Source organism: Metopolophium dirhodum, chromosome 9 (assembly GCF_019925205.1).
Source record: "Metopolophium dirhodum isolate CAU chromosome 9, ASM1992520v1, whole genome shotgun sequence".
NCBI lineage: Eukaryota > Metazoa > Arthropoda > Insecta > Hemiptera > Aphididae > Metopolophium > Metopolophium dirhodum.
In genome coordinates this window covers 17,252,401-17,278,509 of record NC_083568.1, presented here as the reverse complement: position 1 = coordinate 17,278,509, position 26,109 = coordinate 17,252,401, and the positions used below count along the sequence as shown (strand labels likewise).

General features: G+C 33.9%; 2 protein-coding genes across 4 annotated transcripts in view; both read left to right on the top strand.

Annotated features, from left to right (window-relative positions):
• The window catches only part of LOC132952360 (uncharacterized), a 183,687-nt gene that overhangs the window by 115,095 nt on the left and 42,483 nt on the right, over positions 1-26,109 (top strand). The gene's annotated exons all lie outside the window — the stretch shown is intronic.
• On the top strand, positions 19,044-19,880 carry LOC132952351 (maltase A2-like; the record flags this gene model as incomplete). Its single annotated transcript, XM_061024635.1, has 1 exon — positions 19,044-19,880. A coding segment is annotated over one exon (837 nt), but the record flags the coding sequence as incomplete, so codon positions are not given.

Below are 26,109 nucleotides of genomic sequence, written 5' to 3'. Positions count from 1 at the left end.
AACCGAATTAGAATTATTAGCTATTGTATTTGCATGCAAAAAATTTAGACACTATTTGTTGGGACACAAGATAAAAGTACTTACCGATCATCACGCTCTAACTTTCCTCAACACTTGTCAACTCCTCAATTCCAGGTTGGTAAGATGGTCTGCCCTATTACAAGAATATCAACTTGAAATCATTCACATACCCGGCAAAGAAAACATCGGAGCCGACACTTTGACCAGGTATCCTCAATCCCCATATGAAGACATACAAACAATCACTCGAAACATTGTAATTAACAAGTTAGTTCTACTTGAATACAGCCCCGAATTAAAAGCCAAATTCAAAGAATTGCAATCAGCACAACTTACCGATGAACACATCCAAAGGCTGAAGAAACGACTAGATAGGATCACTGATAAAAATCTCATATGGCACAACCAAATGTTATTTAAAAAATCCAATAATGGCGAATACCAAATACTCGTACCCAAATCACTAGTACAACAATTGGTAGTAGAAACCCACGAAATTTACGGACACTGCGGAACGTATAAAACGTACAAATTACTGCAGCAAAACCACCAGTTTCAGAACATGTATCGCACCGTCAAACGAATATTAAAAACATGCGATCTGTGTCAAAGGACCAAGATAAGCAATATCACGGCTAGGGGACCAACACTCAGCCTACTCCCGGAGAAACCACTGGAGATGGTATCAGCCGACCTCATGGGGCCACTACCCAGGGGACAGGGTGGATGTAGGTACATCCTAGCCATCCTTGATTTATTCTCCAAGTATATCAAATTGTATCCTCTAAAACGAGCTACCACAGACACCATAATTAAAAGGATCATTGGAGAATACATACCTACCATGGGATTATTCCAAAAAATCCTTACCGACAACGGAACTCAATTCACGAGTCAGAAATGGATCAAAATCATGGAGGGATTGCAGATAAAAAGCATTCACACTACCATATACCACCCAGAAAGTAATCCTGTCGAACGAGCCAACAGAGAAATCGGAAGGTTACTACGAACATATTGCCACAAGCAGCATACTAATTGGCTCCGATGGCTGAGCAATGTGGAATTTTGGATCAACAATACCACACACACCACGACTGGCTTCACCCCTCAATTTATTATATATGGCAAGAATACACCCTTATCCATAACTGAACTCGTCCAATTTCCAAAATACACCATAGCTGGTCCTATGCCCAATGTCATACAACTTGTCATCAAGAGGACTAAAAAAAAATCACAAACACGAAATGAATACAAAGACCGAGGAAAAATATTCCCAGAATACACTATCGGGATGAAAATTTTAGTAAATGAACATCGGCTATCCTCCGCGGAAGACCGAGAAACTCACAAACTATTTCTCTTGTATCATGGACCATATCAGATATGTGAGATACACAACAATAATACAGTCACTATAGAGGACACTGCTGGAAGACAACGAACATACAACTATCAAAATATAAAACGATACCATGAAGTAAACCCTCCGTCTCTGGTCAGTGCCACTGACGAACAACAATAAATCTGTGAAACACAATATTACCGATACAGTGACTACCATATTCCCAATACAGCGACAATCATCATCTACCTCACATTCTTGTTTTCATTTTCTTTTTCTTATATATATGCACATCTTGTATATATATTTGAAAGAAAAATAAAATAAAAAAGGGGACTATGTAACGAGACAAACTCGAACACTCTAAGCCCGTAGCATACTCTCGTTACCAACCATCATCAAGTATATATTCACTACCGTGACGCGCTCTCGCGCAGTAATTCTGCGCGAAACACCACAACAGCCGTTCCCGACGTCCGTCAGAACGCGTGCATCCCGCAACTCCGATATCACCGGTACGCCGCCCGCAAAGGAAAGCTCATTGTCAGACAAAACCCCGTAACGTAGAACCCTTTCAAAAGCACCATAAAAATCAGCAGAACATAAAGAATACGATGCATATTTTACATTGGTTTTAAGTTACGCGGAAAAACACTAAGTTAATGAAAGTGTTTTACCTGTTTTACCCACCACGAAAAGGACCCAAGTAGCATATATACTACCTAGAAAACGCTGTCTGAGTATCATACTCCCCGCTGAGTACAGTACATCAGTGAGCCGGACGAGCATACCACTCGTTATACACGGACACTGTTTGCTGTACGCCCAACAGCATTTTGCCCCCAGACTGCGCAAGCCGGACGAGCATACCACTCGTTATACACGGATGTGCATATAGTCTTGCCCGGCACCTCCCTTTTACCATCGCGCCGTCAGAGTGTGTGTATTAACACAACACCGCGGACAACCTGTCGCCAAGTTACACGCCGCCGCCACCAGAGCAGAGCCAGTCGTCGTAACCAGACCAGCATCACAAGCCGAACGTCAATAGAAGTTGTTGTTTTCCGCCAAGCCCGCCATTCGAGACGAGTCACTTGCAGTCAACTTCCACCAACAGCAATAAGTCGCGTATGTCATTAGGTTACCTGAACGGAACCACTGGACCTCTATTCGCACCCTGAGACCTTTGTGTTATACGCCGCCGTCAGAGCCGAGCCTATACACACCATTGCTTCAACAAAACCGTGAGTTTAATTGTTATCTTCCCACCCCTTATATGTAAAGCCATAATAAACTATTTTTATTGTAAACTCTCCGGAGTATAATTGAGATTGATATGAAAGAAAAAATGTTATAAAACATATATTTTGTATCAAAATAAGATGATGAGCATATTGGTTCAAAATAAATAAACAAAAATAATTACCAACCAATTGCGTTTCATTACAAGTGGAAGTTATACATAACTATTATAATATTAATAGTTTAAAAATGTTATGATCAAAATATATGCGTTCGATAAAAAACTCTATTGTTAACAGATAATACAAATAATTGTAGTAAACACGAACACTTAGAAAATACTTACATACATTTACACAGTAATAAAATATAACGTGTATAAAAATAATGTTAAGAGTTTATGATTTATGTTCAGAGCTCAATACTACTTAATTAAGTGTGTGTATAAAAACGGTTATTTTTCAGACTTGTTCATATTGAAGGCGTACATAAAAAACTTTTAAATTTAAAAAATCTCCAACTAAATAAATAAATAAATAAACTTCAGTCATTGTCAAATTTACTCAAAAGAAACTACTGTCGAAGCATTTATGATAAATAATAATAATAATAATACGATATTTGTGGCTGGGCCTGGCGCGTTGGCTGCTACCAGTCGCCACCAACCTTACCAATGTGACTGAAAGTAGGCAATGCCCACTACTACTAGTTCTTGGACGGGTGACCACTGGGGTTCATAGTATTAAAAACCACACATACACGTGTTTGCTTACCTACCATAACAACCGTAACAACACCTTACCGTACCGACCAACCACTTAGGGGTTAAGTTCAATAAAAAACAAAATAATAATAATAATAATAAGATGAAACCAGGGGTAGGACACTTCTCGGCGGCGGGCTGATAATAGAGAATCAACCACTGCAGGTCCGCAGTAGGGGCATGTATCTGGGAAAATATGAAATCTTAACGTTTTCATTTTTGGTAGCACTGAATTTGCCATGATACGACGTTTTATTGTTATCTCAATTATATTAACGTATTAGAATTTTTAAAAATAATTCTATATTAATAGTTAATACCACTTTTTATTTATTTTTGTAATTTAATTGTATCAATATGAATGAAATACCTGAACATGTATTCACATAGTCGGACATGTTATTTTATTTCAAATTTTTTAAAATCTATGGTAAGTAGTAACATAATTAAGGTACCTAAAAATAAAAAAAATTGTATTTATAATATTGTATTAAATATTGGTATTTATATTCAAATACTTAGTGAGTAATCGCAAAGGGCATTTTTATACTAGTATTTTAAAAGTATTTTTAATACTGCTTTATTCCAATACTAGTATTAACTATTAGTTGTGTCCGGATGTCCGGTGAAGAGTTAACTCATTGTTTTAAAGCAATTAAATTAAAATAGTACATTTTATCGTATAAAAGTATGCCATATTTATTTTTCGTATATTAATGGTCAAACTGTTAAATGAACTGGCCCTACTGCGGACCTGCAGTGACTGACTCAAGCCTTCGTCCTATGCTGCCTGTATAAATTTTTATCAGTGTCCATTCTGATTGTTATATTCTGTGATGAAACGCACTATCTATACATAATATATTATATTACAACATTGGTCACCAAAATTATTTGAACAATAATTAATATATGATTTGAGAATTTTGTGATTACATGTGTATGAGTACATGTGATTATTTTATCTAAGAACAACACTCATTATTTCAAAAAGTATTAACTATTTTAAATTTTTATTTTTTTTATCCACGCTGTTCATATACCTAAGACCAGGTTATCGTGTATCGCATTACAATACGTTGAGTAGAAATTAGTTACGTTATAACTTTTATAAGCATGATTTAGTTTATATCTCAGCCATAGTTAAAAGATTATAAAATATAAGAACAAAATATGAATTGAATCGCGAGTCTTGAGTGGCTAAAAGTATTTATTTTTCAAAATGTATAATCTTAAGTGTTTAAATTTTAATGAAAACGTATAATATAGTAATAGTTCTTATATATATTATTGACTTATTCACCACATATATTGCATTTTACGTATTTTATTCAATCAAACATATCTGTACCTAAATTGGTTAATCGCATGTGAATTGGATATTTAGCGAGTACATTCGTACAATTTATTGGTAAGTGTGACTAGTTGAGTTGGAAGTTGCGAAAATTAAAATAAATAATACAATATGTCATTAAGTTTAAGGATGTTACATTCAGTTTAATAATTTATACATAATATACAATTTTTGTTTAAATGTAAACCTGACCTATAGATCACTGGTACCTAATGAATAATACAATGAATGTTATACTACACATAAATACCATAAGAACTATGTTGTACCTGCGAGTTATTGTAGTTTTTTTTTATTGGGTATTTAAATTTGGGCACATTGATTGTTTAAGATAATCTACATTTACTACAATTAATATGCTTAAACAAATGATTTGAAGGACATACAGATTACAGGGTCTTTAACCAGATTTCATGTGTCATGACCTTAAGTTAAACAAGAAGTATTTATGTGTCGTTGAGATTTAAATTTTTTACAAGTTTACACATTATATAACATATGGACTACGGATACGTGGATAAGGTCTGTTCGGGCCAGACAGCACTAGAGCGCGCCCGGCCTCTCAGACCATAGCTCCTACCGCGCATGCGTTGCTATCACCGCTATGTTCATCGCCGTCCACGCGCACGCTCGGTGCCCGGATAGAAAACGTGTTGTTGACCGTTGACCGTTTCCGTGATCGAATTTTTGAATTGTTCCGTGTTCGCATCGTAAATTACAGTGCGCGTCCTGTTAACCGCGTGCGTTTCGTTATAATGTTTCTACGCCGTGTGTTAGGGTGCGTATTCGTATGATGCGTATGGTCCTCGTCATTCTTCACGCGCGATATTATGAGCCGTTGATACACTCCGTTTCTCTAATATCGTCGCTGTGGTAAAGTCGCGGACTCATGATTCACGAAACTGCTCGATCTTGACGTACACGTGATCGTCATCGCCGTGTGTTGTGTCGTCGCCATTTGCGTTTTGTCTGCGCGCGTACGTCCGTCCTTTCCTGTTGTGTTTTGTGGTTTTACCTATCCGCCGCATTGTTGTAGCTGTCACTTGTACAGATAAAAGGCTCGTCCATCGGGATCTTATTTTCTACACTTTGTCAAAAACCCACCGAGTGAGCGGGTTTGGATGTATTAGTCAACGGAAAGGTACGCCGTGTGGAGCAAGGTGTCCAGTCAGCTGCCAGGTCAGACGTATCACACCTATATTCTTATTATTTTGTTAACACGACGATTGTTATCAGCGTCGTACGTGTTTTTATTGTGTATTATTTTTTAGATTCTGAGTGAAACGATGAATGTATTGATTTTACAATGATGTGTGTTTTTTTTTTTATTTTTTTTTTTTTTTATTTTTTTTTTTATTTTTTTTTTATTTTTTTATTTTTGTGTCTGTGTACACGATAAGTAGTCGAAATAATGCTTCGATTTTCGACTTCAGTATCTTGTTCGATGGGAAAGTGAATATCGTTGGTGCATTGGGGAGGTCAAAATTTTAATTTCCCAGTAGTTTTCAAAAGCGATGTGAAAAACAAAAGAAAAATTAAGGAAAAACGGGAATTTTTACGCAAAATCGATTTTTAACAAAATCGATTTTGGTTATTGGTGTAACTCTAAAACAAATGACCGTAGATGCATGAAATTTTCACTGGTTGTTTATATTAGCATTTCCTATACACCATAAAATTTTCCAAATATTTTGACTCTTTTTGAGCTGTTTACAGCCATTGTCAGTTTTCAATTTTTTTAGTTTTTTTTTCTATAAATATCAATAAAATTTTATCTATTGAGTAAAAAAGCTTGAAAATTTAATAGAAGGCTCCTAGTTTATTGTTTCAAAGGCAGATGAAAAAAATTAAAAATCCTTAGTCACAGTTTTTAATTATAAGCATTTAAAGTTCAAATTTTGACAAAATACGGAAAAATCACGAAAAATAGCAAATTATTTTGATGAGAATTCATAAAAATTTTTCTTTTTAAATCTAAGATTTGAAAATGTAATATAAGATTACTCATAAGTTTGTCTACCTTTATCAAAAAAAAAATGTCTAGAAGAAACTTAAATTAAATTTTTATGAGCGTCTGAAATTTATATTTTTACAACATTTGATATTTACTCGATTTCTCATGTAACGATTTTTTTATTTTATTGTAATTAAAAAACGAATGACTGTAGATACTTGAAAATTTCACTGAATGTTTATATTAGCATTTTCTATACACCATACAATTTTGAAAATATTTTGACTCTATTTGAGCTGTTTACGGACATTGTCAGTTTTCAATTTTTTTAGTTTTTTTTTCTATAAATATCAATAAATTTTTATTTGTTGGGTAAAAAAGCGTGAAAATTTAATATTAGACTCCTGATATATCGTTTTAATAGCAGTTGAAAAATATTAAAAATACATTTGCACAATTTTTTTTTATAAGCATTTAAAGTTCAAATTTTGACAACATTTATCAAATTTATAATTTATTAATTATTTTGTGGTTAAAAATTTATAAAATGTTTAACTTTTATGGCTAAGGATTGAAAATTTAAAACAAGGCTCCACGTTAATAGGTTATATATAAATTACTTTATTCACAATAATATCATCAAATATACTTGGTAATATCATAGGGTGACTGACCGTTTTCGCTCAGAATCGTTTTTCTTATACAATGATATTATATCATTGAATTCAAATTTAACACCATCCATTACAGTGACCCACTTGTAACCTACCGTACAGCAGAGCGACATCCACTTATCCACCTTTTTCTTTTTTGTATTATCAATCATTTTCGTGACTGATATTATTATTATAATTAATTTGTTGCAATTGTGCTAGGACTAACATAGCTTTTAAGACGCTCACATGTTATAGTTTCATTACCAAGTTTATATAAGCGCAATATATTTATACAGTCCACTTTATAAAACTATCTAGTTGTTTTTTATTTGTTTGTTTCATCAATTTGATAGTAGTACAGTACCCAGCGTTACAATTTACTAGTCGAGATACAACCGTGTTCGTTTGAATCGGCTATCGCGGCTAAACATTTGGTCCTTCGGGCCGGATGATGTGTGTAATTTTAATTAATTAATTTGTCCGTCTTATCTTGCTTGCTCTTTTATTCCTTAAAAATCGTGTAATATGGGAAGGCCTAAGCGTCAAGACTTGGACAATGCTGCTGATAATAAACGGTCTTTAGTTCGTGCCCGTGCATCGCGGGATGCATCGTTACGGTCAATTAAAAAAATAAATACTATAGGCGAAGAAGCTAAATTAGATGTTGAACGTCGTGCATTATTTGAGGCTCACCATTTGTCATTGAAACGGTTCGTTGATCAATTTGAGTTAGAACAGCAAGCAGTATTAAATTGCCTTGTTGGTTTAGATAATGTAGTCGAGTTTGAAAATGTTGATGCTGTTGTCACTGATACTATGGAAGAGGTATGTGCAAACATTCAACTTATTGCTACTGGCTTCCATAGCACTTATGTTAATGTGACTGCAAATAATAATGTTTCTACTGGTGCACGACACACAGCACAGGCAATTGTGTTACCAAAAATTGAATTACCAAAATTTGATGGTAATGTCTTGGGTTGGTTATCGTTTCGTGACATGTTTCAATCACTAGTTCATGACAACCCTGATATTTCTAATATTCAACGTTACCATTTTTTAATTTTAAGCCTGTCCGGTCCAGCACTTACAGTAGTAAAAGCGATCCCTTTGACGGCTGATAATTATATCATAGCTTGGAACGCATTAAAACAGTCGTCTGAAAATCAACGACTATTAGCTTCTGCACACATTGACAAATTGTTTTCATTTGTACCCTTGAAAAAAGAATCATTGTCGTCACTGTCTTCATTTGTTCATGTATTTACTGAAAATGTCTCTGCTATTTAAGCACTTGGTGTCCAGGACTTAGCTGGTTTTATTTTATTTCATATTGGTGCTCGTGTAATTGATACAGAGACAAGACGATTGTTTGAAGCAAGTATTAAACAAAATGCAGTGCCTAATTTAGATATGTTATTACAATTTATCGCACACAGATGCAAAATTTTAGAAAATGTCGGAACTTCGGTTGGAACTAACGACAAATCTGATAGCACTTTTAAAGGTAGTAGTAAAAGGAACAAAATTGGGCATCTTGGCAAAACTTCACTGTCAGTTTCATCTACATCTACAGCATCAAAGTGTTTATTTTGTCAACATGAACATCAGATTTATCGTTGCTTTGTATTTAAACGCAAACCAGTTACAGTACGGCGCAAGTTTGTGAGCGATAATAGTTTATGTTTTATATGCTTAAAAACTGGGCATAGTGCTGGCTCTTGTACTGCTTCTTTTACATGCAAAAAATGTGAAGGTCGTCATAATACACTGTTACATTTAGAAAATGTTGGTACAAAGAATAACAGGGAGATGACAGCAAGAAAAGTCAGATGTTCAGCCCTCTACGTCCAAACCAGTTGAAAATAGCACTGTGTTCGCAGGTACGATATCGACACAAGCAACTGTAGTGTTAGGTACTGCGGTTGTTCGTATACAAGATGACACAGGTGGTACTCATCAGGTTTGAATTTTGTTAGATAGTGGGTCACAGGTTTCGGCCATTACTGCAGATTGTGCCACCAGACTTGGTCTTAAACGCAACAAGAGTCGTGTAGAAGTAGTTGGCCTCTCTCAACAACCGGTGTCCAAGGTAAAAGGCAGAGTAAAAGGTGTTACTCAGTGCGCGTTTTTCCCGCTTCAGTCAGATCAACCACTGTTTAAAGCAAATAATGTTATAATATTGTCCCAAATTACTGGATTAATGCCAACATGTTCACTCCCTGCTACGGTGCGCACACGATATCAACACCTAGTACTAGCTGATCCGGAATTCGATCATCCTGGAACCGTGGACATGTTAATAGGAGGTGATTTATACCCGATGATTTTGCAGCCCAAAGCGGACATTATCCATACGCCTGGATTGCCGTCAGCAATGCGCACAAATCTCGGTTGGATAATTGTTGGTTCACTCAGGGATCCTACTTCATTACCTCTGATGTCGTTAACTATTAGTGCAATACCAGTCATAAATGAAACCATGCAACAATTTTGGAGGGTGGAAGAACCGACAATCCCAGTACACCCAACGACAGAAGATGACCGATGCGAAGAGTGGTTTTGTAAAACAGTGTCACGGGACACATCAGGCAGGTTTTGCGTCGCTTTACCTTTTCGGTCTATGACCCTTTGACGAGTATAGACGGAAACTTCCGCCAATCAATAATGTAGCTCTATAGAGGAATGACGTATATTTCCGTCATGTTGTAATTTCTATCGTCTTTGATTTTTAATATTTTCAGGAGTGCTGTTATCAATAATAAACTTATCATGAAATATTTAGCTAAAAATCTTGACTAATTTGATAACTAAAATCCACACTTTTATCAGTGTTACCTATTAAAATATAAATTATTTGAAAAAGCGTATTAAATCTTTGTGTATATGTTGCCTATACTGTACAATTTGTATCATAATATTTGGCTTTGATTATTGATAGTATAATATTATACACAGTAAAGTTGTACACACGCGATTGCTCAGCTGCAATATTATGCTGTGCTGTGTTTGACTGTGCATGTAATAACATTTATTATTATAATATTATTATCGAATTCAGTCAATAGTCATGGCTTCTCTGTAGTTAGTCTTGTTATTTAATTCGTTGTAGGTTGTCTAAGCTTATAAGAAAATGAATAAACTAACTTGCGATCAAATAGCTGAAATCATAACTAATGATGAATCAGCCGACGAGCTTTTCGAGTATGATAGTAGTTCTGATGAATCAGACTGTGAAGACTTAGCACAAGAAATAAGAAAACAGCTAGTATCTAAATTGACCAAAAATAACGGATCAAGTAGTATTGTTTCCTCAAATTCTGTTAGTGAAGTAAGTTTTACACCAAAATATGTATTGGATAAAAAAAAATGTAATGATATAGTTGATAATACACTCGGCTTAGGCGATAATGACTGTTCTAATCGCGATGATCCGTATTCATATTCAAGTTCTCCAGAAATTTCTATTTCGAATGACATCGATCTAAATTTATTTGACATAGAAAATATGGCAGTTGTCTTTGATGACAATTATGTAGCTTACCCACATACATCAACACCAAACACTAATACAAATTATAGCACTACACTAGATAACAATAGTAACAACTGTTATTTTGATATTAATTCTGTTTACCCAAATATTGTACAAAACTCTGTGATTTCAAACCCAGAACCGACAATTAATATTAAAAAACGTAAACGTAAAATACCGGTTCCTACAAAAAAACAAATTCCAAAAAAAAATACTGGATTATCTGATGGTACACTATTTTCGGGACTTTGGAATTTCAATAAAAATATGTTACCTCGGTATAGCCCAAATAATTTGAATTTTGTTAGCTCACATTCTAGAGTTAATAATGACATAATTAACAATGTACCATCGGAAAATTTAGAATTATATATTTTCAAACAAATTTTTGATGAAGACTTGGTCCAACATATTGTTGATGAGACAAATAAGTTCTACCATTTTCTAGTAAGCAATACAGTTTTATCAAAACATTCTAAGCTTGGTAAATGGAAAGATACGAATTTAAACGAAATGTATATATTTTTTTCTCTTATGTTATTAATGCCACATGTTAAAAAAAATAATATTAAAGAATATTGGTCTTCTTCGGTATTACTATCCACACCAATATTTGGGAAAATTATGACTCAAGATAGGTTTCTATTATTATTGAGAGTCCTTCATTTCAATGACAATCGTAACCAGATTCCTGGAGATAGATTATTTAAAATCAGAATAATTGTCGAATCCCTCCGAAAAAAGTTTAGTTCCACATATCAGCCTCATCAAAATGTGTGTGTTGACGAAAGTATTGTTGAATGGAAAGGACGACTTCAATTTAAACAATACATTCCATCTAAACGGCATCGCTTTGGCATTGAGTTATTCGTTCTATGTGATTGCAAATCTGGTTTTGTTCTTGACTTTTTAATTTATACTGGTGATAATACTCATATAACTATAAATGACACATTAAAGCTGTCTGGTTCAGTTATATCGACTTTAATGGAGCCCTACGTAAACAAAGGTCACATAATTTATATGGATAACTGGTACTCATCTCCAATATTATTTGAGTATTTATTGAAAAAAGATACCGGAGCATGTGGTACAGTGAAACATACAAGGAAGGGCATGCCTAGTTTCCCTAACAAATTAAACGCTGGCGAATGTGTGTCTGCTATATCGACAAATCCTAATATGATGAGCTGTAAGTGGAAAGACAAAAGGGATGTACATATGCTATCCACAGTTCATACACCCGTAATGAAAAAAACAAATATAATAGATAAACACGAAAACAATGTACTCAAACCTGACTGTGTAATTGATTATAATGCAAACATGGGTTTGGTTGATAAGTCAGATATGCATATTTCATTTAATACAACTTCGAGGAAATCCATAAAATGGTACAAAAAATTTTTTTTTCATTTACTAGATTTATGTGTACTTAATTCTGGAATCGTATGTAGTACTTTAGAAAAAAAAACATTAAAGTTGCCAGAATTTAGATTAAAATTAATCGAGCAAATATTACATGCTTATTTGTTGTCTGATGATATAATATCACCTAGTCGTGGAGGGCGAAAACCAAAAGACGATTTACCACTTAGACTTTCCGCTCGACATTTCCCTTCAAGAATCAACAGTGGAGAAGTTAAAAAAAAAATTTCCAGAAGGTGTCATGTCCATTATAACACAACATTAAATCCCCGATCACGAAAAGAAACATCTTATGAATGTACTGAATGTAACAAATATTTATGTTTGGAACCTTGCTTCAAGGACTACCATACGAAATTGCACTACTAAGTAACCAAATACCAAATTACCAAAATACAGGGAACACTAAATATGTACCTATACCTAGATTGTTATTTTACATTTAAAAAACTACTGTTATTCATTTTAGTTTTCACTATTTTATACAAGTTGATTATTTTATTTTATCATACATTTTAACTTTTGTTTTAATTAGTTATTCATTTTAATTTTTACTATTCTATAAAAGTTGATTAGGTATTTTATTTTATCATACATTTTAACTTTTTTTTAAATTTTTTTATTGTCATTTTAAGTTTAAAAAACTATAGTTATTCATTTTGATTTTTCTTATATTATATTATTACAAGTTGATTATTTTATTTTATTTCAATAACGGATGATTTTTGATTTTAAATACATTTCAAGCCAACAGTTCATATTTTTATTGACAGAAAAATATATATAAGATATTATGTATATATAGTATTAAAAACTGTTCTTTGTAGTATAATTATTAATTAGGTAACAACATAGCTAGATAACTATATAGGTACAGTATTATAAAGTATTACTAAAGGCTACTTATATTATATAGGTACCTAATACCATTGATAGTGAATACTAGTATTTATAACCAAAGCTAATACTTAAATTATATTAGGGAATACATTTTAAATAGTGTTTTATTTCTAAATTGTACAGGTAATTAATATGTTTATTAATTATTTAAAATTTTATTAAATTAGGTATATACTAGACGGAAATTTACGTCATTCCTCTTGGAGTTATACTTTTTCTAATGACGTCTATTTCCGTCTTCACTCTTATGGTACAAATTAATAGGACGTATTTATCCGTCTTTACTCTTTTACGTAACAATAATTGCGACGTAAATTTCCGTCATTACTATGGTGAAAAGTGCGGTTTTTTGGTAAAAACAATTCACTATCTGGGTGTACAACTATGGAAAATAATTTACTCGTCAAAGGGTTAACGCTCAATGTAATTTAAATCAAGACTTGGCTACGCATTGTAGTATTGGTTCCTCTCGTACCATGGCCTTAAATCGCTTGTATAATATTGAACGTCGTTTAGCAAAGGATTCCGAGTTATATTCCGCGTATCGTTCCTTTATGAATGAGTATCTGTCACTCGGTCACATGCGCGTAGCGGATAAACCAGGAAAATATTTCGTCCCTCATCACGCTGTGGTCAAACGAGAGAATGGTAACATGAAAATTCGGGTAGTCTTTGACGCGTCGGCCAAATCGTCATCTGGCTTCTCACTAAACGACTGCTTGGCGACCGGACCAAAATTGCAAAAGGACATTACCGATATACTACTTCGAAGTCGTTTCCATAAGTACATGTTCATCGCCGACATTAAGAAGATGTACAGGCAGATCCGAGTTTATGATGCCGATTGCGTATATCAACATGTACTTTGGAGAAATTCGCCCGACGATGAAGTCCAAGAATTCGAATTATGTACTGTTACTTATGGTGTCAACGCAGCCCCGTTCTTGGCAATTAGATGTTTACACCAATTAGACTTAGAAAATAGATCTGAATTTCCTTTAGCGAAAAATCTATTAATTACATCAACATATGTGGACGACATTGTAGCAGGTGCTGACTCGGAAGAGGAAGCGGTGGAGCTCCAGCATCAAGTCATTTCATTACTACGTAAAGGCGGTTTCAATCTCAAGAAATGGGCCAGTAATTGTGAAGCACTATTAAAAAATATATCTACTGAAGACCGCGCAATGGACGCACCATTCGAACTTAAGGACGATCAGTCAGTAAAAGTGTTAGGTTTGCATTGGGGTACTACATCGGATGTCTTAGGTTATCACATTAATATCAATAAAGTTAATCCAACTAAGCGTTCAATACTCTCAACAATAGCTCGTTTATATGGCCCAGTTGGTGCGTTGGGCCCCGTTGTTTTTTGGGCCAAATGCATTATGCAAGAATTGTGGATGCAAAAACTGGATTGGGATACTTCGCCACCGACACAACTAATTGACAAGTGGAACACATTCATTTCCGAATTTCCCACGCTAGCTCAGGTTACGTTAACGCGGCATATTGATATCCGATGTTCAAAACAGGTGGAACTTATAGGGTTTTCCGACGCCTCTCAGAAGGGATATGCGGCACATGTGTATTTACGTGTGGTTGACCAGAGGAATGTTGTCAAGGTCTATTTTATTGCATGTAAGACCAAAGTTGCTCCATTAAAATGCTCTGATACTGACCTGTCGTTAACGATTCCACGTTTGGAGTTGTGCGCTGCCTTACTATTGGCACGTCTCATCTTCCACCAGTATACAGTTTTACAGAGTTTTACCATCATTGATCGTGTCCGTGCATGGACTGACTCCACGATAGTTTTGAGTTGGCTTCAGGCTGACCAAAAACAGTTCAAGATATTCGTCACCAATAGAGTCTCCAAAATCAAGTCATTAACTCCAGGTTGTGAATGGGCCCATGTCAGAACTATGAACAATCCAGCTGATCCCGCATCAAGAGGATTACTCCCCTCCGAGTTGATTTCGAATTCATTACATTTTCATGGCCCAGATTTTTTATTACAATCTGACCATCTATGGCCTGTGTCTACCATGTCCGAGTTAACATTACCACCGATTGATCAATTACCTGAGATGAAGTGCACAGCAAATGTTTTGCATATACATGAAGAAACGAACTGTGAGTCAATCATTCAACGATTTTCGTCGTTGTCAAAATTGCAACGTGTGTTGGCATACTGTTTTCGCTTTGCCCGTCGTCGAAATAGTCCTAAGATCAGCGGACCAATCACTCGGATGGAATACGACCATGCACTGAACGCGGCTGTCTTGTGTACGCAACTGACACATCTATCGGATCTACGTAGACAGATAAAGAATCAAGGTTCCATAACTCCGACAACGACAGCCCAGTTAGCTCCTTTCATCGACGCAATCGGGATCATTCGTGTCGGCGGAAGATTAAGACATGCACGGTTGAATGAAGATTCAAAACATCCAATCCTTTTACCTCAAAAGACTCATCTCACCGAGCTAATCATTCGACACTTTCATCATATCTCGCTACACGGAGGATCTCGATTAGTACTTTCAATGATACATCAAAGATTTTGGATTATTTCTGGCCGAGCAGCTGTCCGCAATTTTACCTATTCTTGTGTTCCTTGCACCAGGTTCAGAAGTATGAACCCACGACCTTTTATGGGGGATCTGCCAGCTGCTAGACTGGTAGCAAACCGCCCATTTTTCAACGTCGGGATGGATTACGGTGGACCTTTCTTGGTGCGTGAAAGTCGACGTCGCGGTGCGCGTACGAATAAAATATACCTCGCGGTATTCGTATGCATGTCGGTGAAGGCCGTGCACTTGGAAACCGTATCCGACATATCCACAGACGCATTCCTCGCTGCGTTAGACCGGTTCGTCGCTCGGCGTGGCATTCCAAGTAGCATGTACACAGATTGTGGTACAAATTACGTTGGTGCTGCAAAACAGCTGAAGAAATTATTCGATGAAGCCTCCAATCAGCATACCTTATGTGGTCGTATGCCTTGCAAGTGGCATTTCAACCCACCGGGAGCGCCACATTTTGGCGGGATATGGGAGGCTGCCGTCAAAAGCGCAAAAACCCATTTGAAGAAAGTGATCGGTGCTCAAGTATACACGACCGAGGAATTTACAACTCTCATGACGCGGATCGAAGGCGTCTTGAATTCTCGACCGGTGCTACCGCTCTCCAGTGATCCAAACGACTTAGGCGTGTTGACCCCAGGTCATTTTCTAATCGGGCAACCGTTATTAGCACTTCCAGAGAAGGATGTAGTCGATACTCCAACTAACCGTTTGAGTCGTTGGCAATTACTCCGCCAAGCTCAACAGTCGTTTTGGCGTCGTTGGAGCAATGAGTATCTGCACACCCTACAAGGAAGGCAAAAGTGGTTTAAGCAGACACCAAATCTGTCCGTTGGCGACCTTGTAGTCATCAACACACCGTCACGACCGCCCATGGCGTGGCAGATCGGTCGAATCATCCAGGTCCATCCAGGTGTAGATAACATTGTGCGTGTAGCGACTGTCAAAACGCAAGACGCTATCCTCAAACGTCCTGTTGTCAAATTGGTAAGACTTACAGTGGATCCAAGACCTTAAGATTGGCTCCCATATTACCGATATCCTCAATATTGTTGTTGTTGTTTTCATTTTCCTTATGCATTGTCATAATTATTATCTTATATTATTATTATTATTATTATTTTTTTTTATGTGAGTGGTACGTTCTGATCGAGAATTTTATACCTTTTGAAAGCACCCCAAAACGGGGGAGGATGTTCGGGCCAGACAGCACTAGAGCGCGCCCGGCCTCTCAGACTATAGCTCCTACCGCGCATGCGTTGCTATCACCGCTATGTTCATCGCCGTCCTCGCGCACGCTCGGTGCCCGGATAGAAAACGTGTTGTTGACCGTTGACCGTTTCCGTGATCGAATTTTTGAATTGTTCCGTGTTCGCATCGTAAATTACAGTGCGCGTCCTGTTAACCGCGTGCGTTTCGTTATAATGTTTCTACGCCGTGTGTTTGGGTGCGTATTCGTATGATGCGTATGGTCCTCGTCATTCTTCACGCGCGATATTATGAGCCGTTGATACACTCCGTTTCTCTAATATCGTCGCTGTGGTAAAGTCGCGGACTCATGATTCACGAAACTGCTCGATCTTGACGTACACGTGATCGTCATCGCCGTGTGTTGTGTCGTCGCCATTTGCGTTTTGTCTGCGCGCGTACGTCCGTCCTTTCCTGTTGTGTTTTGTGGTTTTACCTATCCGCCGCATTGTTGTAGCTGTCACTTGTACAGATAAAAGGCTCGTCCATCGGGATCTTATTTTCTACACTTTGTCAAAAACCCACCGAGTGAGCGGGTTTGGATGTATTAGTCAACGGAAAGGTACGCCGTGTGGAGCAAGGTGTCCAGTCAGCTGCCAGGTCAGACGTATCACGCCTATATTCTTATTATTTTGTTAACACGACGATTGTTATCAGCGTCGTACGTGTTTTTATTGTGTATTATTTTTTTTGTATTATCAATCATTTTCGTGACTGATATTATTATTATAATTAATTTGTTGCAATTGTGCTAGGACTAACATAGCTTTTAAGACGCTCTCATGTTATAGTTTCATTAAGTTTATATAAGCGCAATATATTTATACAGTCCACTTTATAAAACTATCTAGTTGTTTTTTATTTGTTTGTTTCATCAATTTGATAGTAGTACAGTACCCAGCGTTACAATTTACTAGTCGAGATACAACCGTGTTCGTTTGAATCGGCTATCGCGGCTAAACAGGTCAATGAATCCAAAATGCTATTTTATTATTTATTTGAGTTGAGTAATATGATGATTAAATGGATACTTATAGAAAAATTAAATAAGGTGGGTAAGTGGATGTGACCAACCACAGTTTATAATCCCTTACAACAGCTAATAGCCATTCAACGGGCGTAAGTTCAATAGAAAAAAATATATTAATAAGATAAAACGCACCTAATTATATACATATATTATATAACAATGTTCACCATAATTATTTGAAGAATAATTAATATATGGCTGGAGAATTATGACACTATTATGAATATATATACCTAATAACAAAAATCAACAATGATTTGTAAAATATAATAAATCACATCATTAAAATAATTTGTATAAAGGTACCTATATGCACCTATAACCTATGAAATACTAAAATAAAGTCAGAACCATTTTTTTTTTAAATCAATATAGTCTTTCATGTATAGTTGTAGCATGTATGGTGTCAAGTGAACCTACGATATAAATATTCGTAAAAAATCTAATCTTCCAGTGAACCAGGCAGTAGCACCTCCACCGATAAAAATGTCATCATGTCCAATATAATTTCCATAATACATTTTTAACAAATCATGACTAAGTACTAGTTCTTTGTTTAATCTTTCTTAACACGGAATCTCGTATTATTTTGTCATATAACACTTGTATTTATTTGATTGCACAATTAATTATTCAAGTATTATATAATATATCCCCGCTGGACCACTCCACTGAGGGTGACATCCTCACATGTGAAAATCATACAAGTTATAAAGAATTGTATAAATAAATATATATATATTATAATTAAACATATTCAATAAACTGGATGTTATTTAAATAAACCAATTATAAAGCAATATTTTTTTTTGTCACAAATTATGCCCAAAATTAATATAAGAGAAGGTTTTTGCGACACGGATAATCAGCTTTCAAAAATAAATTTACCAAACGGTTGCAATTGTTTTAATATTAATTTAAAATGTGATTACGTCCGGTATTTTTGTTAACATACCCAATTATAAATGTTTTTAATATCGACGCGACTAATGATGTACCTAAAGACGAATGGTGGCATAATTCATATATTTATCAAGTATTTATTAAAAGTTTCAAAGACAGTAACGGTGATGGTGTTGGTGATTTAAAAGGTATTACAAGTAAGTTAGAGCATATTAAAAATTTGAGCATCTCTATTGTATGGATACAACCATTTTATCCAAGTTCAATGTCAGATTCTGGATATGATATCACTGATTTTAACGTTATTGATCCGTTATTCGGTAACTTTAATGATTTTGATAAACTTATTGAAAAAGCCAAGACATTAGGTATGAAAATTGTACTTGATTTTGTGTCAAATCATACTTCTGAAAAGCATCTTTGGTTCGTAAAAAGTATTTTGCTAGAAAAATCATATGATGATTACTATGGATGGTTTGATGGGAAAGAAGTTAATGGAATAATAAAACCACCTACAAATTGGCTAAGTATTTTTCATGGCCCAGCTTGGACATGGAATGAAAAACGACAACAATATTACTACCGTACATTTGCAAAAACACAACCAGATTTGAATTATTGTAATCTAAAGGTCAATGAAGAGATGAAAAATGTTATCAGATTTTTGCTTAAAAAAGGTATTGACGGTTTACGAATTGATAGTATTCCCATTCTTGTCGAAGGAAATCCAAATGAAGCGTTTCCATTGATAGATCAACCAAAAAAACCAAATACAACTTATGACGACGATATTTTTTTTTCTCAAGAACCCATTTATATATATGATCCTACTGGATATTATCCAATATGTCAAAGTTGGCGAAATGTTCTTAATGAATATTCTGCAAGTTCAAAAAAGTACATTTATTAGAAGCTTATTTTACACCAGAAGAAATTGAAAAAACAATGAACTATTATAATTATGGAGCAGATATACCAATGAATCTTATTTTTACAGACAATATTAATATTAATACAACAATAAGTGAATTAATAAATAATATGATGAATCTTTATTTGAAAGCGATTCCGGAAGGTAAATCGCCAAATTGGGTGTATAATAAGCACGATCGTTCTCGCGTTGTATCGAAGTTTGGAAAAAATCGAGCCGATCAGATGATCATGTTAACTACTGTATTGCCGGGTATTTTTATTGTATATCAGGGTGAAGAAATAAGTATGGAAAATCGTCCAATGACATGGGAGGAAACAGTAGATCCAGCTGGCTGTATTTTGGGCCTGATCGATATTACATAGGATCCAGAGATCCATACCGTTCGCCGTTTCAATGGGACAAATACGATCAGTGCTGGTTTTTCTACAAACAATAAGATTTGGTTGCCTGTACACAGTAATTACAAAACATCAAACCTCAGATCACAAAAAATTTGCAAAAAGTTCTCATTATAAAATATTTAAAAAAGTCATCGCTTTGAAGCAATAGCGCGTCGTACGTGAAGGTGAAATACAATTTATAAATATAGATGAAAAAGTGTTAATTGTTATACGACACCTAGATGAAGATTTTGAAAAGGTCAAGGGTCTGGATCGACAGGATTTAGCAGTTCTACTCATTAATTTTACTAATGACATGGTTCGTGTCAATTTAGCTGACTATTTGAATGTTAAAAAATTTACCGTCTATGTTGCAAGTCTTGCATCACACATAGAAGTCGGTTCTACAATTGAAGCGGATCATATTGATTTACCATACGCGGCATCAGTTATATTTGTGAATAACTGAACCGAATCGCTGAAAATTACGTTTTCATACAAATCAATATCAATATTGTTTTTTAATAAAAATAGTATTATACAGTATTATAATTTTGTAATTTGAAACACGCGTCTATTGATTAAAATAGTTTAAAATGAATAACTTTTATTTTTTTAAATAATAATCTCGATTAAAAATATAATTTAAATGGTTGTAATTTATCTACACTATTATCTTAACTGATATTACAGGTAACTGTAGATTTAAGACCAATTACAATCATTATGAGTATACATTCTGCCATTAAACATTTTGTTGTATCATATTACTGAAATTGTAAGTATTTTCTTTTTAAAATTATACTTCTGAGTGCGCTCCCTTATTTGTCAGTCTCGCTATGCAAATAATATCTTAAATAAAAATTACTGATTGTACAGATGTTGTGTAAATTGTAATCAAATATATTTTTCGTCGATTGTTACTGCTGGGTGGCTACTCCCCTCACGCTTTCAAAGTCAACTGTATAATCCAGCTCATATACTTATTGTAACTACTATTACAGATTTTATATATTCAAATAAATGTTAATAAAAAAAAATTATTTTTATGTTTTTTTTTACTTACTTTTACATGAATGTGCTTTCCATAAGGAAAAATTCTATATAGTTTTCTAAAATTATCATAAACTTTTAAAATAGTAACGCACAGTAAACTAAAGCAATTTGGAGCTACTTAGATCTATATCCACTCAACAGCAACAGCATTTCACTGAATTACTATTTATTTATTTTGTTTATATCTACTTAGACATAACCGTTAAACTTAAATAAAAACCACATTTGCTCATTATGCACAAACAAATTTTCAGCATATTAGATGATAATCCGAAGATATTTAAATGATTATTTTTCCGTTTGAATACATCATGGCATGAATTCAAATAAGCGACTGGTGCAGAGTAACCGCTAATGACATACTATAAATAAATAAATTGTATTATACCTAACCGTCAACCGTAGACATATAGAACAGCTAAATAGCCGACTATAATATTTGTTATTGAAGCTGCCACCCCATCTCGTCCGATCTATGCCTAAACGGCAATGTTTACACTTTTATATGATAACAATGATAAAAAAAATATATTATATTTTAAATACTATTATAAAATGTAAACATTTCCCATCTAGGCAAATTGCGACAACGACCTCAAAACATTGCATGGCTGTTTATAGTAGTCGGCTGTCTAGTTGTTCTATATATCTATGCCGTCGACCTATGTCAATGTAACTACCAAACCTTTTATTATTTCAAACGTTATGGTCCATCAGAATAAAATATATTATGGCGGGTAATAAATAAACAGTAAAATAGTCGTTGTGCACATTACACAATATCTTGTACAGTGTACACATAACAATAATATGAACGATTAACCCAAGCGAAAGACTTAGAACAAAAACAATGTCAAATGAAAAATGTTATGTCAACACATTACTATATTGATAAAAACAAAACTATTTTTCGATGGATTGTTAAACATTTCCAATTATATATTTATAGTATGGCAAATTTTAGTAATTACAAAGACTTATAAGTTAGGTTCAGATATCTATAACGGACGGAATTAAACAACAACATTACAATAAGCATAGAATATAGTATAATTTTTATTATCATTACTTAAAATAAAATAGTGTAATTATTGTTTATGAATAAATATGAATTTGTTGTTAATTTTTGTTTTAAGTTTTTAAGTTCACGTCGCTATTATCACTATCCCGAATATTATTATCATTTATATTATTGATATTAGCTAAGTATCCTTACCGCATACACATAGAAAATATTATTGATTTAACTATATAAAACAGTTGCAATAGCACTCTATGTGCTGAAACATTTTTGAAACAGCAAATCAATAAACAAAAAAAAGCAGGTAAGTGGATGTTGCTCTGCTGTATAGTAGGTTACAAGTGGGTCACTGTAACCTGGATTGTATTAAATTTGAATTCAATGATATAATAATATCATTGTATACCTACGAAAAACGATTCTGAGCGGAGACGGTTTGTCAGTCTGGATATTTTATATTGATAAAAAAATACTAATTCATCGCAATATTTTTTTACTCGTTTCTATGGTGATATACAAAGCGTTGGAAATTAAAAATATCCTGTTTCTAGCGGTTTTTCGTAATTTTTCGGTGGTTTTTCCGGTGGCGTTAAATAACTATTAAGAAAATCGAAAAATGACCCCCTCTAAATGCCATCTTGCTCCAATTTTCTAAGACATAAGATACTATATTATGTTGAAATCGAAGCACACCTGGTAGACATTCTGTAAACGGGATAAAAAAAAATAAAAAATAAACACCATTGTAAAACCACTATAGACGCCTCGCTCCGCTCAGAATCTAAAAAAATTTCTCCCATGTAAACTTATCACAAGTCATATTGTGACAATATAATATTATGCTCGACTTACTGTCGTAATGTTTTCCATCATAGCTCACCAACTCTGTACTACAACAGGTATCGTCTTTGGATTAGACCGTCGTAAAATGCATTAGTACCTATAATTCCGCATTGTCGGCACACACGCGGGGTGCCCCGCAGTCAATCACACGGGGCAACAACTTGTAATAATAATATTATAATCAGAATAATAATCATAATTTCACTGCTCCGTAGCAGCTGCAAGCGTTTGTACCTATAATATGGGTTAGTAATCTCGAAACACACGTGTAATGCAGACGGGTCGTAGGTAGGTAAAATAATAATATGTAATTTTACTTTCCAAATTCAGACGATTTTGACGTCACATGCAAAACCGATAATACCCTTAACATATTATATTATTATATGATATTATATACACACATAATATTATAGTATATAGTAAATGTACACGAAATATTACGTATGCGATTATCAAGCGCGGTGCGGAGACTTTTGAAGTGAGTGGGGTATAGGGGTGGGGGTGCCGAAGGGGTACAAATGTAAAATACATTATTTATTTAGGCCACCGTAAGTCGTTGGAGGGAAAAGGGGAGAAATGCGTGCGCTTGTGTTATCACATCGTATATTATATATAGTTGGCGGGCCATACTACAGTAGGTATAGTGATCGATATAGCGCTTTTCGAACGGCTTATCGTATGCGACAACAACAGGTAGAGATGGTACCACTTTTGCCACGCAAGCCACGAAATAATAACTTGTCTATATACTTGACTGCCTACCTATTATTATATACCTAACCTACCTTTTATCAAATATAATTCTTCCCCCCCCCCTCCCTGTAAATAGGTGTATACCTAATAAGTGAATTATCATCGATTGTTGTGGACAATATTAAGTAAAGCAAATGCTATGACGTGCATTGTATCGAATATTTTTGGAATTAAAATCAAATTGATAAAAAAAATAAAACATTTTTTTTTTCAAATTTAAATATATTATAAATTAGAGGTGTGTAGTATTCAGATGCAGGTACGTTATTTATCTAGATGAAGTTGTGTTTATAGTAAAAAGTTTAACAAAAAAAAAAACCATTTATCTCGAATGTATCGCTTAATACTGTTATATTGTCACAGTCAAAAATTAAAATAATAATATTTGTCAACTAGAAGCTTTATATTTTATTTTTTTAATGGTAGTTACTCGAACTACTGACTTAAATTTTAATTCATTACCATTCTAACCGAGCGAAACGTTATCAAATTATATAAATAATTATTGCACTGTGAAATCGTTTTAATTTTATAAATCAACAATGAAGTGCTATTAAAATGGATGACTTCTTTAGCCAATCACAACAACTGTTAAAATCAAATCGCGCGTAATGCATCAACAAAATAATAACGTAATGCATATTCTTACTGTGAATAGTTTGTATGGATGGTTATGTTTTTATTTAAAACAAAATAAATTTAATTAATTAAATACCTACCAATTATTCGTCCATCACCGATGCTGCTTGCATCGGCAATGGTGTCATTCTAGTACCGTTTCCAATAAAAGTAAAATACAAAATAAAATCTCATAATTTTATTAATTTTGAAATTATTACTATAGGTATATAAAGATAAATAATTTAAATCACAGGAATATAATTTGTTTTATACCTTTTGTACCGTTATTTTTCTTAGAGGTTTTTGTTTAATGTTCCACGCTCTGAGTTTATTGAATACTAATGTGCACAGAAATAAACAAAATAATATTACAAGATTGATACATGACGTAAAGAAAGCGTCACATTACACGCACGACTCAAATTTTTTATTCTCGGATTGTAACAATAACACAATAATTTACCAGTAAAATACTGAGCCTTTGCCATAAATAATTTATACAAAATAATGCATAATATAACGACCAACTCGATAAGTCGAACCTCAATAAGTATTTACTTAGTGTTTATTTTTAAAAACTAATAACTACCTTTCACATTCTACAAAACCAACGATGTAATATAATGAAATAAAATTAATAATAACACCTACAATGTAACGGGATGAATTTTATAGTGTTATATAATTTAAGTTTTAAAATGCAAATAACATATAAATACATAAATTGTTGTAATCAAATATTTAACTTTTACTTGCATACTGACTTAACTTTTATAGCTTTATTTTCACATAGTTATCATAGATACCTTCGATAATCACAAATTTAAAATTATATTCAATATTATAATTTATATTTACATCGTAAATTGATAAAATTTCTGTCAGCGAATATGAAGTATAGTTACAAAAAACAATTTGGTTGAAGTTGCTATTTTTTTTTAACTTAGGTAAGTACTAAGTTTGTTGATCTATTTGTTGCGTAACCTTAATAAATCAAATTTTTAATTCTAAAATATTATTTTGCTAAATATAAATTTAATTTTTAATTTTTGGCTTAAATTAGAAATTGGAATATAAATGTCTTATACCTACAATCTACATAAATATATTTTTATTCATAAAAAATATTTTAAAAAAAAAACTTATTCAAACGTAAAGGTGAATAAACGTTTATTCAATTGAACTTAAATATCAACCTACAATATAGTTCTGATATAAAATCTTATCTTTTAAAAAAACTTTGCTCGTATGATGACAAAATAGTTATTTCATACGTGTCTCTTATTTCGAAAACTCAAAAAGTATTGTAAATCTTCATCATTGACATCGCACAACAGATTTAGTTTGTTTTTACCGGGCCCAGTGGAGATATTTAAAGTTTTACTTAAAGTTTTCATCACGTGAATGGTTTAAAACTTTCACATTAGAGATACTTGAAAAATATGTTATTATTATTGTTTGGTTTTAAAAAGCATTAAACTATAACTACTTACAGTTCAAACTAAAAATTCTTAACTAAAGTATCATC